This window comes from Mercenaria mercenaria, chromosome 15 (assembly GCF_021730395.1).
Source record: "Mercenaria mercenaria strain notata chromosome 15, MADL_Memer_1, whole genome shotgun sequence".
NCBI classification, from domain to species: Eukaryota; Metazoa; Mollusca; class Bivalvia; order Venerida; family Veneridae; genus Mercenaria; species Mercenaria mercenaria.
Window position 1 is genome coordinate 26243305 of NC_069375.1, and position 18268 is coordinate 26261572.

At 34.6% G+C, this 18268-nt stretch overlaps 1 protein-coding gene and 1 long non-coding RNA gene across 2 annotated transcripts; one reads left to right on the forward strand and one right to left on the reverse strand.

Moving 5' to 3' along the window:
• Nucleotides 1-265: 265 nt before the first annotated feature.
• Nucleotides 266-8335, reverse strand: LOC128548739 (uncharacterized). The gene is made up of 4 exons (XM_053524136.1): nt 8325-8335; nt 3312-3481; nt 869-1757; nt 266-506 (listed from the first exon to the last, which is right to left on the reverse strand). The coding sequence occupies exons 1-4, from the start codon at nt 8333-8335 to the stop codon at nt 266-268; spliced, it is 1311 nt and encodes a 436-aa protein (XP_053380111.1).
• A 1722-nt stretch (nt 8336-10057) lies between these two features.
• LOC128548682 (uncharacterized) lies at nt 10058-12578 on the forward strand. The gene is made up of 3 exons (XR_008367228.1): nt 10058-10139; nt 10757-11009; nt 11428-12578. It is a non-coding gene; the product is annotated as an uncharacterized LOC128548682 (long non-coding RNA).
• Nucleotides 12579-18268: the final 5690 nt, after the last annotated feature.

The window sequence follows — 18268 nt, forward strand, 5'->3', positions numbered from 1 at the left end:
CATATTCTTGGTCTGGCCGTCCTTCCCTTGCATAAGAATACTGTGCAAAGTGGGGCCGAATGAACAACGAATTTGACAATTTGTGCGCTGTTACGCCGACAAATTACTGGTGCACACGTTGCCTGGCTATGATACGCACATTTATCATCTGAACAAAGGACAGGATCTAGACTTAGAGTATCTGGCTCCATAGTGACCTTGCAGATAAACATATGTTGGAAGGTGAGCGGGTTCTAACTTCACAACTTGATTTTCACATGCATGGTCATCTCATCACAAAGAACGTACTTCTGGAGACATAAAGGTCCATTGCATTGGAGAATTCTGCCTTTATACTAGATATTCTGGCGGCACATGCATTTTCTGGCGTGATACCATGAATTGCCACTTTGTGTTTATGTTCTGCGATCTGGTAGGTACTTCTAACTAGTGTCGGGAATGGCAATGCTGACTTTGAATTTGTGGTGAAATTTTCAGTCTGCTTTGAAGATCGCATATACGTACGCCTGAAAGCATATCTTACTAGTAGCAGTATGTCAACGCGTTTGGATGTCTTAACTGAATTTCATTACCTTTTACACGCACAGGCACATTCTGCCAGGTATCCATTTAGTAGAGGTCTATATTCACATTATCTTCATACTGTTAATGCCTTTAGTTATTTATATGTTGCAAGTGCGTGCTATACTCGAAGAAAGAAAAGTCTAGAGCGAATTTTTGCTGTATTTTTAGTTTAGTTTTTTTACTAACTTTAGAATATGCATTAAATAAAACTTTAGTTCTTTGCTTAACCATTTGTTCATGTGTCAATGGATGTTTCTTGGTTTCACTTAAAATTAAATGAATTAAATATTTTGAATTTCTGTACGTTCTTCTGGTTGGAAATTTCTGGCGTGGGAATTTTGATTTTTCATCTATATATCCCTGAAGTTGAAATGACCTCCATAATCTTTTAGCGATATTACGCCAAGATAAACACTTTTCAGGACGTTGTTGTCTAAAATGTAAGTGCCTGTGCATGGCTGACATCTTTTTATAAACAGTTTTTACAATACCAACAATAGTCGATTGAACTTTTTTCTCGTGCATTGCTGCATAAATTATGTCAAACTTCTTGTTTTCAACACCAGCCAGTCTTAAAGCATATTCTATATCTTCCGAAAAACTTTCTTGTTTAACTATTACAATATTTGGAAGCCCGCAAATTTTGTGGCATTCTTGTTTTGATAGAATAGGACCATAATGTCCACTTAAAGTATGATCTATGTTTCCATCACAAACGTAATTAAGAAAATCATCGAATGTATTAGTACAGAATTTGCTTTTTGGTTGGATACCCATCTTTGTCGCCTTTCTTGAAGAAATTGACCGACCAAGCTTTAAACTGTTTGGCAAATAAACTTTGTCAATATATCCCGACAAAAGTCGGGAATATGGATTTCTACCCGTTATTAACACTGTGTAGTTTTTCACCGTGTGGAAGTTAGCATTATTTTTATATTTTGCATATTTGTTAGGCGTATGGATGTTATCTCTAGCTTTACCAAATACTGCGGCCTTTGCTGCACCATTAAGTATATTGAATACCTGTATAAGAAATGTAGAACCAATCTTTGCAACGCTTTTCCATGCCAGTTCATATTTACTTGATTGGAATAACAGTATCTTCTTTGGTAAAGTCGTCCGGTTATATCCAAAGGCTTCACAAGTTTGTTTAAAATGCTTAATTCTTTGGCCTTGTTTGTCATTGTCTTTGACTGTAAATAGAAAAAATACAATTTAAAAATTGAATGCAATTGCCTTAATAATTCGCCATTCGTAAACTATTTCACACCATTCGACGCCGTTGATTGAATAGTATATTACTAGGATAAATTTGTCTCGCTTATGAATTGTCTTTTTTTGCGATTTAGATCATCATACAGCGAATTTAATATGTTAACATTTTAGGTATTTGACACATTGTTTTGGTGTTATAAATCAAGCAAAGATGAAGTCTAAATATTTTCGTCTTGTATTAGGTACATGGAACATAAATTTAGTGTTTTATATCAAGAAAACACGACGCTTCGTATTTTAAGCACATTACGTAGTTGGTGCATTCGCCTGGTGTTAATGTCAAACATCAAGTCCAATCAGATATGCTTGCATAAGATATTTTGCGCTGTTGCTTTGGTGTTTTAGGCAAACATATTGTTACTAGATAGGCCTATGCTTGCCTTGAAATATTTAGCATTGTTTAAGATAAAAATAGTTACATTTAACATTTAAATATCTTGAACAAAATGTACCGTTTTGGTTGTTAAAAATTGTGCATCACATTTATTTGATATCTCTTTCACAATTGTCTTATCTAATTTGGAGCGATATTTCAATCTGGATTTGTTGAACATCGGCCATACTTTTTATCTGGATTTGTCCAATTTACCAGCTTTCTTGGACTGGTGGTTTAACTTGGTTCTACAATACCGGCTTGGGAACTTACCAGCTTTTTGGGATTGGTGTTTTACTTTGGTTCAGTCAGACATCGACTTCGGAACTTACTAGCTTTTTTGGACTAGCAGTTAAACATTGGCATCAGTTTTTACTAACTTTTTGGACTGGTTGTTTAATTTGGTTCATCCGATCGGGAACTTACTAGCTTTCTTTGACAGGTGTTTCACTTTGGTATATGAAACGCATGTTCTGGTAAACCCCAGCTTTCCTGGACAGGTAGTTTAATTCGGTTCTGTCAAACATCGGCTCCCGTACTTACCAACCTTTTTGAAATGGTGGTTTAATTTTGTTGTCAAACAGCGGCTACATAACTTACCAGCTTTCTGGAAATGGTGTTTCACTTTGGATCTGTCAAACATCGGCTCTGGTATTTACCACTTTATTGGAACCGTTGTTTATTTTGAACAACGGCTCTGGAACTTAACAGGCTACCTGGGTTGGTAGCTTAACGTTGTTCTGTATAACACCGGCTCCGGTACTTGCTAGCTTTTTTGGACTGGTAGTTTAATTTTGTTCTTCCAAACACTGAATCCGGAACTAACTTACCAGCCGTCTTGGACTGGCAATTTCATTTAATTCGTTCTGTCAAACATCAGCCCCGGTACTTACCAGCCGTCTTGGACTGGCAATTTCATTTGATTCGTTCTGTCAAACATCGGCCCCGGTACTTACCAGCTTTCTTGGACTGGTTGTTTAATTTGGTTCTATCAAACATCAACTCGGTTCTGTCAAACATCGGCCCCGGTACTTACCAGCCGTCTTGGACTGGCAATTTCATTTGATTCGTTCTGTCAAACATCGGCCCCTGTACTTACCAGCTTTCTTGGACTGGTTGTTTAATTTGGTTCTATCAAACATCAACTCGGTTCTGTCAAACATAGACTGTGAAATCGGTTTGTTGGTTTCTTCGTGTGTATAGTAATTACTTATCAGATGAAATCCAATCACGCCAACTATACAAACAACGAATGTTCGTGACACACACCTGGAACCAATGAACACAAGTCAAGTAATATTACTGAAATTATTAATTTAACGTACTACCCAATCATTGAGTTTAATCTGCAATATGAGACAGAAAAAATAAGAGTGAATGAACTTGCCAAATAACCAAACATGCATGGTTACTGAATCAACTAGTCTTCTACTTTGGTAGTTTAATTTAAGTTGGTAATTGTATAGAGTCATCGCCTCGAAAACATCGAAACGTCCCCACCAATAGGCGTTTTACAGTCAACATATTGGAACTGTATACAAAGTCGGTTGTCAGGTGTGGAAACCTTAGACTTACATATGGGCTACTTATATGGTTGATTTTCTGTGGTTAGTAAATAATTTTACCAGTTCGTCCACGGTAGATTGAAAATTTTCCATAGTTTGAAAAGGTTTTGGCTTCGTATGATGTTTAACCCCAGTCATAAAATGAACTGTGTAAATATTTTACTTTTAATGTTTTAAGTCGTGATGAAAATAATTTTGGTCAGTACCGTCAGGTGGCTTTGATTTTCAGAAATAAAAACTGCGTATTGTAATAGACCTTTGTCAGTAGATACCCGATACTGATGTTGGTTTCTTGAAGCTTGAGAATGCAAAACAAAGAACCTCATTCAAATATTTGCAGGAACCACTATATTCTAGGTAAGTAAATTAAAAGTCAATGTTACTATGCCGAAGAAACCGTTTCTGATATCAATAACTGAAGACCATCTGCACTGCAGAACAAGGAACTGCTGCCTTTTATTGTTTCGTGAGTCAGTAGGCCAAAAGACAAACTTCCCCCTTCAACCCCCCTCCCCTACCCCCTTTCTACCCCCCCCCCCCCCCCCCCCCCACACACACACACACATCTCTATCTATATTTAATCTCTATCTATAATATGAAAAAGAATAATATTTCATGACGAGTGCATGGCGTCATTTTAATGTCAGTCGTTGCTTTTTTTTTTTAATTTACGTCAGTATTGCCTATTGAAGAATAATTATATCTGTTTAATATTAATATGTTGTGATAAAAAAGATTATTAGTGTAGCATCGAAAAATATGCACTAGTTCTTTTTCCTCTGCATAGTTCTCGATACAAAGCTAAATAGCCTTTAAATGTCGTATATTTTAGTCTTTATTATAGTCTAGAGCCAGATATTTCCATCCGTACCTTCAACCAGCGTCGCACCTAATGACACAGGTCATTGACATCTCTTATAACTCAAATTTATGAGTGGCAACACATGTATTTTATATATGTTTTATCTACCATCTATTTGTATTGTGTTGATGAGATGTAAATAAACTAAATAAATAAATAAATAACACGAAGTGGTGACACAAGCGTTTGAACTATCTTAGGTAAAATCAAAAGATCACGTTTTCTGTCAAATATCATTGATTTTATTTTACTCGTGTCAGTTACAATAAAATTTTGTATTTACGAGTAAATTACTGTTTACCTGTCACTTTATTTTAAAACAAGGTATTATTGCTAAGAAAGTATATTTTCATCTTGTATAAACAGGTAACTTAAACGATTTCAACTTAGATAAAACATTCTTCGTTTGAATTTTCGGACTCTTGTCCACCAAGAATGCTACAAGTGTTAAAATATGCCACATCCGAGACAGGAAAATTCAACACACTTAAAATATTAGTTGTACAATTACGTTTTACATTATGCATTTTAATAAATATTCAAAAAGTTTAAAAAAAAAATACGGAATATCTAATGTTTTGCATACAGATAATGTATTGAATATAACAAAAATCTACGTCTAAATATACGGCGTACAGACTATCAACATTTAACGTAAATAATTAATTTTAATTTTGTTTAAAATTATGACAGAATAGGCTTTGTACACTAACCCTAAGCTTTTTGATGTAAGCTTTTCCATTTATTGTTTTAAGTTTGACTGCATCATTGCAAAACAATAGTGCTTAAATCCAACACTTGAATATCACTACTATAATACATAAACACAGCGTCTAACAATATTTTTTTCAAAGTCACCATTTTTTATTAGATTTTATTGGATTTCAATTGCACGAAATGTACATAAAACATAGCCCCAAGTTCTTTATGATTATATAATAATTTTATTGCATTTTCAAATGTATGTATTTGTTCGCCCATTAGTTAATTGATTATCTAAAATATTGCATATTCTTATTTATTTATTTATTTAATTATTTTCTTTGAAATACGTAAAAGCGTACTGAGCCCATAACTGATGTTGTTCTTTAATAATCATAATGTCTTTCTCGTTCAATTTATTGTCTGTATTGTATGGATGTTTGTTATGTATATATAACTGAGCCGCGCCATGAGTAAACCAACATAACGCAGTTGCGACCAGTTGCGACACATCCGAGCAGTCTGGTCAGGATCCATGCTGTTCGCTAACAGTTTCTCTTATTGCAACAGGGTTTGAAAGCGAACAGCATGGATCCTTACCAGACTGTGCAGGCTGGTCTGGATCCATGCTGGTCGCAAATACGCTATGTTGGTTTTCTCATGGTGCGGCTCATATGTATACGTATGATGAGGTCAATAAGCTCAAGCCTTCTTACAACAACAACACTCCGACAGAAAAATGTCCAAAATGCGGAGAAAAGCTTCACTAGCAGCACAGCACTCCTTAACCATGACCAATATGTTCAAAGTAATATTATATAATGTATACGAGCAATTCCATTCCCCATGATATTTGTTTTGTCAATTATTTCTCCATAAGCAGGATTTGAGGCCAATATTCATCACGATATTCCCTACTGTATTACAGTTGGTTTATCATTGCAAACGTCGGATGTCATCAGACTATCCAAATGAATTTGTGTCGATTTCAGTCTTTTGTTTATCATGATTCGTGTCAAGAAAGTTTCTGTGCTAATGATTAACCGAATCATAAATTACAATCCAGATATTTTACACACGCCAGTTTGTCACATGTGTTTCGAAAAACATTTTCCGTTTTCGCTGGAATATTTGTAATTGTGTTATACTGACCAAAAACTGTTGGATGACTTGCGAGAAGTGCTAATGAAATAGCATTGAATTCTTATATTTACATGTTACAGTAGCTCTCTACACAAATGAGTTTTTTTTCTTTCAATGAGTATCAGCAAAATCAAAAAGCCTTTAAAGCCTTTTGTTTTGGACGTTTTCTGTAGCCTTGGCCAGTTTCAAAAGATAGTTGGGATATCTTATTCGTGATTGGAGTTATCACTTTGCAAATCTGTTCGAGAAATCTTAAAGAAATTCCATCAGAATCAGATGCTTTATTTTGATTTTAACTGAGCACATTTAGTAATTTTGCCATGCATAATACATGAGGACCATTGGTATCATCTCTGATACTTTCTTACTATGATATTTTAGGATAGGGGGCTGGGGCTTCCAGAAACCCAATTAAATCATTTATTCAAGATATTTGTCTTTGCAACTGGACCGGTGTGGGTAAGACATGCTTCAAATGCAACCCTGTGTTGTTATGTTTAGTATATAAGTAGAACATTTTCGTATTGACCAAAGGGTTTACCAACACTTATTCATAAAATAGAGAACTTTGTGTTAAAATTTGTTTAAGTAGACGACGAAATGAAATTATAGATCCTTAACAATTGTTCTCAAGCGCAAAGAACTTGCTAGTGTATACGATCTAACGTAAGAAAAACCAAAAAACGTTTATGTAAAGACCTTGAAGAAGCATGGAAGAGATATTAATGTATGGATCCTCCGTAACGGAAATTGCCGTCCAAAAATTACCATTTGCTTTCATTTATTGTTAACGTATATAACGGCGAATCGACAAAAAAAGATTATAAATCACCGAGAAGGACATCATAAAAATATCGTTCTATCAAAAAAAATATCAGGTGTAATCACAACATTACAACAAAAATAATGTAAGTAAAAAGTATTTCATATTTAGATTTTATAATGGCCACATTACTGTTATATTTGCATCTAATTTTCTTTGACAGGGAAACCATCAAATTCCGTTCAGTTATCATTTCGTTACTGGTACTGGATTTCCGTAACATATACTCATCCTATTTATATACTTCTATAAAAAACTTTCGGACACACACCTTCCTTACAGATTTTTTTTTCTACAAATGTCAGTGTATGACGATAATTGTGACATCACAAAATATGTTAAAAATATTATCTAGATGCCCACGGTCAACATGTCGAGCCCGCCAGCTGTCAAAAGGACTTGCATTGATACTATTTGGCAGAGACAGAACTGAATGCGGCAAACATTTCTGCCAAGTTATTTAAGAACATCTCCACCCAGGGCTAAGTTTCAGTACAGACAAGAGAAACTGCATCAAGTTTTGACCTTTGACCCCTAAGTGTGACCTTGATCTTTCAACTACTTATGCCTGACAGCCTGTCTCATTGAGGCAAACATATGCTAAGTCATTTAAGAAACCCTCAATCCATGGCTGAGTAACAGCTGGGACAAGGAAAACTGCACTTAGTTTGACCATTGACCGCTAAGTATGACCTTGAAATTCAAGCTACTAATCTGGTTGTTACACGTGACACATCATCTTATCAAGGCAAACATTTCTACCAAAGTATTTACGAATCTCTCAATCCATGGCCGAGTTACCACCCGGACAAACAAAGCAGCACTGAGTTTTGACCTTTGACCTCAAAGTGTGACCTTGACCTTTAAGCTAGCAATCTGGTTCTTGCATGCGACACATCGTGTCATTGAGGCAAACATATGTGCCAAGTTATTTAAGAATCCCTTGATCCATGGATAAGTTACAGCCCGGACAAACTCGGACGGACGCAGGCAGGCACGCGCGCACGCACGCACACCGAACCGCCATTGTGACAACAATGTCGAGCACACCACCAGCGGGCTCGACAAATGGTATCTTTAAGTTTGTGGACTCCTCGTTTATTATAAAAATTGAAAACAGCTGCATTTTGTCGGAATATTCTTATGTCAGAAACCTATATGTCTAGTGAGAAAAATCATCCAAATTATTAAAGCTGAAAAAGTCAGATAAAGTTTATAATTTTGCTTTATATAAAATTAAAAATATTTTATCTGAAAAGGAGTGGTTTACGTGAAACATTACGCATGTACATAGTATCAATATAGGTAGAAATTGCTTACAGGCAAATTTTTAATTAAATCAATTATAACACGCCTTCAGTTGACCAGTGATACTATTGCCTTGCTGAAAAATAATTCCGATATCATCATTAAAATTTTCTTTTCCTTAAGACTTAGTAGAACATCACACACTGTTATGTTGGAGAAAACGTTTCTATGCTTGGCGTTCGGTAAGTATTCAATTAATATTGCATGAATTATAGAATAATTGTTTAATTGTAAGATATTGACAATTTTTATTTAAATCCGAATACAAATTGTTTGACAATATAAAGCTAGTTCGTATCAAAATAATGAAATTTCCAAATTGTACAAAATTATTAAATAGCACCAGTTGTTGATAAAATGCAACTCTTAATATATAACGCTAAAAAATATAGAAAAGAAATCATAGAAACGGCAAAATTGTTAAAAATTCGATCAGCCATAGCAATATTTCCAATGGTAGTGAAGGATTTCAAAACTACTGGATAGAATATATAAGAAAACAACAAAAGTTGAATTACATAAAATATTTTATGAAATTTAAGAGCAACTTTTATTGTTGTTATGTGTTTAATGTGAACAAACTAACTGTAGCATTTGTCAAATATGTGAGTTAAAGTGCATAGATGCGCATAGATGTCAGACAAACATGGTACAAATGAGTTGCATTTTATCAACAACTGATGTTATTGAATAATTTTGTTCAAACACATTTACTGTAAAGGTCTAATGAATCCTTTAGTCCAGCTTAAGCTCATAGACCCGTACTGACAATCGGCAATATACGCGCGGTACCGGTTACATATTCTCCGTATGCAATATCGCTATTCTCCGGTTATTAATGAAGCGTAATTTTCTGTCGAAGAATGCCGAAATCGTACGGAGGATATAGAGAATCCATCATTGGTCTTCGGTTAAGATCAGAAAATCCCAACCCGAGGGCGCACCGCTCAAGTCTTAAACGAGGCTGAGCCGAGTTTAAGACTTGAGCGGTGCGCCCGAGGGTTGGGATTTCCGATCTTCACCGAACACCAATGATGGATTCTATTTCTCACTTACCACAACAGAAACAATAAAAACAAGCATAAAAATATGAAACTACTTAAAACGCGGGAAATTGGCGTACGTAAGCAGAAGTGACGTCGTGATATTTCAGTGACGCACAATAACAAAGTTCCGCTTTAGTTTTATCGTTTGTAACGTAACGGTACGTTCTAATCATAAAGTAATGAATTTTGAATCGAGAAATACACTATAAGGAACGGAGAGAAAAGATAAAGGTACCTGATTTTTAATTTTTTTACATAAATAATATGTATATTCAGCGCATGAAGGAGTCCGTCACAGGAGTGTGGGATAACCCATGTGAGATAAGATTTTCCAGCACTTCTAAAAATAGAGATTTTTCTGTCCGATAAGTGAGAAATAGAGAATAATAGGTAAGTCAGGGGTGGTATAGTACGTCATCAACAGGTGCGCGCAACACTTCCCGATGCGGCTTTTTTGTGTCAAAACATCTCGATTCGGTGAGTAAACTTGCGATTATTACATTGATAACTAATAGATTCGGAAATGACATATAGTCGAAAGTACCCGCACATGCGTCTAGTTTATCATTTACGTTTGCATTTTTCAAGAAAGCCTTCCGTTTAAGAGAACATTCGTGCACAATGCACTTCATGGAAACACTTCCCTATTCACCACACCATATTATATCGCATAACAAGAGTTTACATGCATTTCTGATAAATCCAAGCATTGACGGGTGTTCTTTTATGGTAAACAGCTGTCAGTGATACCTTGATTACTCATTGGAATCTAAATTTTCCGAAAAATCAGTAAACAAAAATTTCGCCTTCCCGATTCACCAACTGAATTGATGTCCTTCCCGGCTCACCGATTTCCAGCATGACTAACATCGGGCTGGTGCTCATGTAAATGTGATCACACTTGCCTGGAAGTTCTATTAATTCGAATAACTAATTGTTAGAGTGCTTGCACTAGATGGTCTGTAAACTTTATTTAAGCATTTGAAGATAATATTGAAAGAACGAGGCATATCTTGAACATATGTTGTATACTATAAACATGCATATGTATGATATAATTATGTTCTATCATGTCCTTATATTTGTTATTTTAGGTACATGAAAGATGAAAAAGGAAACAAAACTTCTAGTCTGCATCAATGGAATTGTCAATATATGTTAAAAAGGATTGCTGAGTGATCGGCATGCAAGACATTATTGACATATTATATTTTCCAAAAGCTGTACGACATAATATTTGAAAAGTGGAGAACATCCTCTAACGGAATTACCCCAGACAAGGATTTCAACGCTCAACTAGGTCTCCGTACCAAACTTTGTCACGACTATGTCGGTTGCTGTTTGAAGGTATGGATATAAATAACCGATTTAATTTCAATAATGTTACAGTAGATAAACCTTAATAAGGGGTATAGTTAGATAGGCACTTCGACACATGATAATATAAATAGAAAGTATTTTGGAAACCATTAGTTAACTTGTTACTCTAATTATTTTTTCATGATAACTATTTATGGCGTGTCATCGAAAATAGTCGAGTATGATGGCTTTGATTCCGAACTTGAGTTCAAGGCAAGACTCGATGAGACAAATAAGAATATGCATTGATAATATGCTAAGTAAAGCAAATTATATAGTTAAATTCTTATCATTTGCTGATTTTTAAAGTAGCAACCTTTTAATATATTTTTAAAGGTATAAAGTCGCACCAGTGCAGTTTAGTTTTTAATGATATGCTACTATTTAGTTTTGTTTAACGTTTCAGGGCCACGTGGTCATCACAATTGCTCGGGAAAAAATGAGAAATTACTGTATCGCGCCAACGAAATGTTCTTATTAAGGAGTTTTAGATGTGCGCAGGGAAAGACCAAGAGTGACTACAACCGAATTATAATTACCACGTAGTAGAATGGGACATTGAATCTACACTAGAAAGCGGTTGAGGATTTAACATTTTACTAATGTTCAGATTTTGCTTGCAAATCTTAGTGCACCCAATTACATGTTAAAACTCGAAGTGAGCTTGAACAGTGGTAGAACAATTTTACTTGCAATGTAAATTACTTTGCTTTTCTTAAACTGTTTAGTTGTTGAAAATTTTGTTGTATAAAAGATTATTTAAAATAGGAAATTTTACTGATTTTTTTATTTAAACCCTTACGCAGTGGAAGCCGTTGTGACATAAACATACGCACATACACTTTAAGACATAGCAACATCTTCCTTTTATCAGCTAATGTTATATATTTACACAAATCAACAAAGTAGATTTATTACTTGATTGTAGCAATTCTAAATTTTATACACACTTATAAATACGAGTATAATGAAAACGTTTCTTTAACTTTGGACGTAATTCTTTATAACTCAGCATTTAAAAAAATGAAATTCACCTTAAGTTTCATTAAGATCGCATATATGACAAATTCTGTCCACATTGTATGCTTTATTTTTTTGTTCGATCAAGAAGCAGTGTACATCTCTATGTCACATATTCTCAACAACTGGAAACATTCAGACACGACAGAAAGACGCGAAGTGAAGATGCACTGCCTAAACTTCAAAATCAACAAAAATCAGAATATAATAACTCGTGAAACTATTTAACTGGAAAATGTTGAGGTTTTGCGCAATTACACTAATTATAACTCAGAAATTTCATTAGAAACACACAAAACTTGATAAAGTGACAAATGTAGTATAATCTGTGAACGTTTATTGACCGAAACATAGAGATAACAAGAATTTTTACATTGTTGTGTTTTACCCGTTTTGCGCATCAGTGTCAACTACATTTCATACAAAGTTTAATACTACTGTTGCCTTTCATCAAAATCTGTCAAATGTTATTTAGAAGAAAGGAGAGACTATGACAAGACTCTGTGACACAGACAAACAAAACAAAACATGTTTCAATAAAAAATCACAATTGTTTGAAGTCACGCAAAATCACATTAAATTCCGTCTACAAAAGCTGTTCATGGCTAAATATTGTACGGTAGTGGTCACACGTAACAGTGAGCTGTTTCAAACGGTGTCTGCACATATTGCCAGTGAGTGAACCTCAAACAACGACTACTTTTGTGGTCTTCATTTCTGACTTTTTCACAAACATCCTCAACAAGCGGGTATTGTTCTTTCTACAATTCTGATTTTTTTGGCGTGTCATTTTATTCCCGTGAAATGCATGAATTACTATATGCAGTTAATGTTCATCTGTCTACGGATATCATACTGCTGAACCCCTAGTGTTTAGCTTCATAATTTAATTCTGATAAACAGAATATCTCAGGTGTTTCTGTTGTGATCTGAAAAAGAAAGAGTAAATCTGTCATAATATAGCCCTTGAAAGTAAATTAAACACTGTTTTTACTGACATAAACGTTCATTGCTAAATACTAGTTTTACTGGTATGACAACCGAAGTACCATGCGTCAAAATAAATTGAAAGGCTACATATAATTAAGTCAAACACGATGCCACACGGGCGGTGAGCCGGGAAGTGCATCGTTTTACCTGGTGAACCGGGAAGGCGAAATTTTATATTACTGATTTCTTTGAAACTATAGATTCCAATAGTTAATTAAGGTATCACTGACCTCTGTTTGCCATAAAAGAACACCCGTCAAGGCATTTAGTCATGAGAAATGCATGAAAACTCTTTTTATGCGATATAATATGGTGTGGTGAATGGGGAAGTGTTTCCATGAATTGCATTGTGCTCGAATGTTCACTTAAACGTAAGACTTTCTTGAAAAATGCAAACGTCAGTGATAAACTAGAGACACATGCGGGTACTTTAGACTATATGTCATTTCCAAATCTATTTGTTACCAATGAAATAATCGCAAGTTTACTCACCGAATCGAGGTGTTTTGACATAAAAAAGCTGCATCGGGAAGTGTTGCGCGCACCTGTTGATGACGTACTATACCACCCCTGTAAGTGCCGTAGATGAGAAAGTTTATCTGGCGAGGTGGAGGAGGTTATCGGGTGAGCCGAAGGCGAACCTGATAACGTCCGGAGCCGAGCCAGATAAACTTTCTCCATCTTAGGCACTAACCTATTATTCTATTTATCTTGTCATTACTTCATTTTCCGATATTTGGCAATTTATTTTACAAAAATAAGTGTGCGACAACCGCTTTAATGACGTCATATTCGTAATGACGTCACTTATATAATGACGTGATTACCGGCAAAATCGCAATAACTTCTTCGTTTTTGAATAAAAACTCATTATTTGACCTCTCATTTTCTTAGTTCGGACATTTCCAACACAATGATGATGGTTTCGTTGCAAAATTTCTTATGACAACAATATCGACCATAAGGTCACATGATCAACTGACCGTATATCACTGGTCACATGATCAACTGACGGTATATCAAGAAAGATATACGGCACCCTGATATCGGGTCGAAAATACTGCAAGTGACAGGATAAAGGGTAATCTCTCGGGGAAAAAGCCGATTATCACTACGGGTGTATTACCTTAACCAAACTGTACAACGGCTCATAAAAGTATTTCAAAAATCATAAAATTAGTTTTCAGTGATGAATTACACAAAATTTTATTGAAAAAAAAAACAATAAAAAATATTTAATCTGTCTTATAAATTGTATAAAATACTTAATAATATAAATCCAACATTTCAAACTCTTTTTTCATGTTTAATCATCGCACAATAGTGTAAGAGATATCATTTAAACTGCTTCTTTTTCCTTGACACATCCTCGTTTCTACAATTGTCCGTTTTGCAGATATTGCGTAAAAACGTTTGTGCTACAGTTTATCTTAAAATTATCAAATCGTTTAGATATTAATTTAGAGACAGAATTATGTTTTCTATTCATATTCATAAAAAACAATCATTTAAGACGATAATTATTTGGTGGTAAGCCTCAAGTGTGCTTATTAAAAATACAATCTAGAAGATAAGATCATTTGGAAGCGTAGATTGCAATCATCAAAATAATAGTAAATCCTGCTTCTGTCAGTCTGATCAAATGAGGTAATGTATAACCCCACTCACGCCCTAGCAACGGTTTAAGCGGAATGATTTTATAGTAACATGGTATGTATAATTCCTGACCCCAAAGGCAGTCCTTTTTTCGGAATTCAATGTTTTTATTAGTATACTGACACTTGTTTTGTTGTTTTTGTAATGATAGCGTGTATATTACTTATATTACTCTACAAAACATTTGTCAGTATACTGATATAAGCATTGAATTCAGAAAAAAAGAACTGTTTAAACAGGCCCCACTTCCAGACAGTCAAGCGCTTTTAAAGACTCACCATTTTCAAGGAACCGTTACACATATTTGTTTTGATGCATTTGTAATAGCATGCGAGTGTTGAAATTTCACATAACTAGGTGGAACACAGTTTTCAACGATTGTTTATTTTTATTTCTTTACAAATGGCATTCATTTTCAAAGGGGGACAACTTTTTCAGAATATTTTCAGTAATGGACAGTACGGCAGAACATGTAATGGTCAGGTAAAATATTGGTAACGATGTTGTTCGTTTATAAAATATTTCTGTGGTTTGGTGATATACTTCTAAACCTTAACACATTACGATGAAAGCGAAAGTGTATATGTTGACTGGGTATAATAAGTAGATGACTGGGTATAATAAGTAGATATAATTTTATTTTTACAATTAGTGAATACTACAGATATGACTAACATAATAATGATATTATGATAATGATCACCACTATTTGCATTATTATATTTTTAATCAATTAATTAATTACTCGTGAGTATACTCATAATACAGTGTGGCAGTCACTTCCGAAGATAATGATGATGATGGTTATAAAAAAAATAAAATAATATTAGAGGCAACGACTATTTCAGAAATGTGTTTGAGTTTGGTTTTACTTTTCGCGTGGCATCTACGTAAAATCAGAGCGATGTCAACACAGAAAGGTTGAAACCCGCATTTTATTGCAATAAACCACTCCGCTGTAATAGTTCAAGGCACTTCCATGAAACAGTATAACACCCAAACCATGTGCATCTATGTAACATTATATACTAAAAATTCTGCTCTGACTAAAACCATCAAGGATCTTGAAACAAACTAACGAGCTGGGCATCGGCTTAATTAAAGTTTACTGTAATGATACCAATGAGAAATACAGTGTCTGTTTCATTAAAAACACAAATATTCACAAAGAGAATAAAGATAATAGAAACAATAGATCCATGTCTTAATTTTTTATTCAAATTAATATTTAAAAGTTAACAGTTTGAAAGATATAAACGTTACTCTGTAGAAAATGCTATTTTTAGACTGCCAGTGTGTCATAATTTCTCTTTCGATTTTTTAAAGATATAACCATTAGAAAGTTTGCGATCTAAACTTTTCAAAGATGTATAATTTGATATATTTTCACTTATCAATTGTGCATTGAAACGATTGTTAAAGGAAAGCTTACCAGGAACTTTTATTTAGAAATTATGTAGAGAGATAAGCGGTCGGTATACTCGTAAATAATAAAAGTTGTGCGGAAATGGAATGGCGGATTAATCTGCTTCAGTGCAAGCTGTCATCATGGAATTATTGCAGTCTCCAGATTACGACAGTAATAGACTGAACACGCTTCGCGGTTCAAACCTAAATACTATTTATAGACACAAAACTATACCATTACCATGACATTGTTCTATACCATTCTGCAACAATCATGAACAATTATAAGGTTAAAAGACAATACCATTACTTCTGGGATTATTTTATAGTAGTCATCTTTACCTTGTTCTATGACAGGCAACATTACTATTAGAGTAACCGTCTCTTTAGCAAAAGTTTTATTTGTATATTATAATATGAGGCTTGGGTGTTTAATGCTGGGGCTGGATGGTAAAGGTCGCTGACTTAAAATCACTTGCCTTATCACCACTATGTATTTTATACCATACCAGGTCCATCCAGCTGGCATGCAGTTGTTCAAATAATAGAATGATTCCCTGAGGTGCACCTTAGTTCCTCTACCAACATCAAAAGCTTGAATTTGCCACATGACCTAAAAGTTTGCCTTCGTGTCTTAGAATCGAATAAAATAACACTACCTATTCCTCATAGTATTTCTTCCGTAAAGGATCCTTGTGTTTTCCTTTGTTTTATTAGTTTACACCTAGCCTTCTCAACCACGAAAGAAAATGCCTCTGTACATGTTATATCCTACCCCTAGGTATTCTATAAGAACCATGGCCATGAACGGGAAAATATACTATCCCATTTCAATCGCGCATTTCATACCAAAAACGCGCAGTTCGGTAAAGTGTACTATGGATATTGAACAAGTGGTAATTTATCTTCCATTGTGTACCGGTCACATTTCTTCAATATGTCAGTCGTCGTTTAATTCCACGTGTACGCCAAAATGTGTAGGCTATATGCAGCACAAATGTGCAATATGAATTAAATAAACTGTACGTTGTAAACCGATAAATGACTTAAAATTCAAAATCATAACTTTGATGAATTTATCATTTCGAGTTTTATTGTAAAGCTGTGAATATTTTGCAGTCTGTTTTTGTTTGTTTACATTTCGCCAAACATGTGCACACTGCTGTGACCTCTACACCGGATGTTCATTAGGATAATTCACGCAAGTCTTTTCTGTAACGTGGACGAAAGCATAAAATATGTGAATCTCTGCAATATGAAATATTGAGACAATGTGACTTGTGCACGATGGAAGACAAATTACCTCTTGTTCAATATACTGGGTACCCATTCACCGAACTGCGCGTTTTAGGTGAGAAATGTACGATTGAAATGAGTTAGTGCACTTTCCCGTTCATGACCATGGTTCTTATAGAATACCTAGGGGTAGGGTAGGCCTATAATATGTACAGAGGTATTTTCTTTCTGGTCTGGTGCACCAGTTGTTTCCTTATAATTGCAATAGTTCATCGTAAAGACAAATATTTGAGAAATTTTGAAAACATAATTATTATACGTATTTCAGTCTTCTTTTTCTTCAGTTGAAACTTCAGTTCAGATAGGCTATTATAGAATATCGTACTAAATAGTGTTTTTATCAAATTTAACTTAAATGTATTTCATAAACATGGCCAAAGGCTGTTTTAAATGTATTCCAATATATCCTAATTATAAAATAAACAAAGTGTTAATATCACAGATGCTCTCTGGATAGATTGGTTTTTATAATTTGTAGAATTTTCAATTCTCTTTATCTCTATTAAATTTAAATATCTAATTTTGAAAATAATTTTTACAATATACCTGTTAATATATTCAATAAGCTACATCAATATCAAACAACGGAGTTGTCCGAATCGCAGGGTAAAACAGGTACCGGTAACAAGGGGAAAATGGAACCAATCTGAAATGGTAATTTTCTTTCCCCGCCCCCCACCCCCTTTTGACCTAGTGAACTACAAACTTGCGTGAAAGAAATTGGAACATCTGAAATTGTTTATAATGTCTTTTCAGGGCTTGGGCTTGCAAACTACTGTATCTTTAAGGTTATGCACCCGTAATGACATTCGGCTGTTTCCGTGAAATTACGAATCCTCTGCATACGATTTCGGCATCCTTCGGCCATAACAGAAGAT

Coding starts and splice junctions, on each gene's coding strand:
- LOC128548739 (XM_053524136.1), bottom strand. Junction 1,758..3,311: donor CAACCAGTCCAAGAAAGCTG/GTAAGTACAGGG, acceptor TTCTATTTACAG/TCAAAGACAATGACAAACAA. Junction 507..868: donor AAATTTCCAACCAGAAGAAC/GTACAGAAATTC, acceptor ATATGCTTTCAG/GCGTACGTATATGCGATCTT.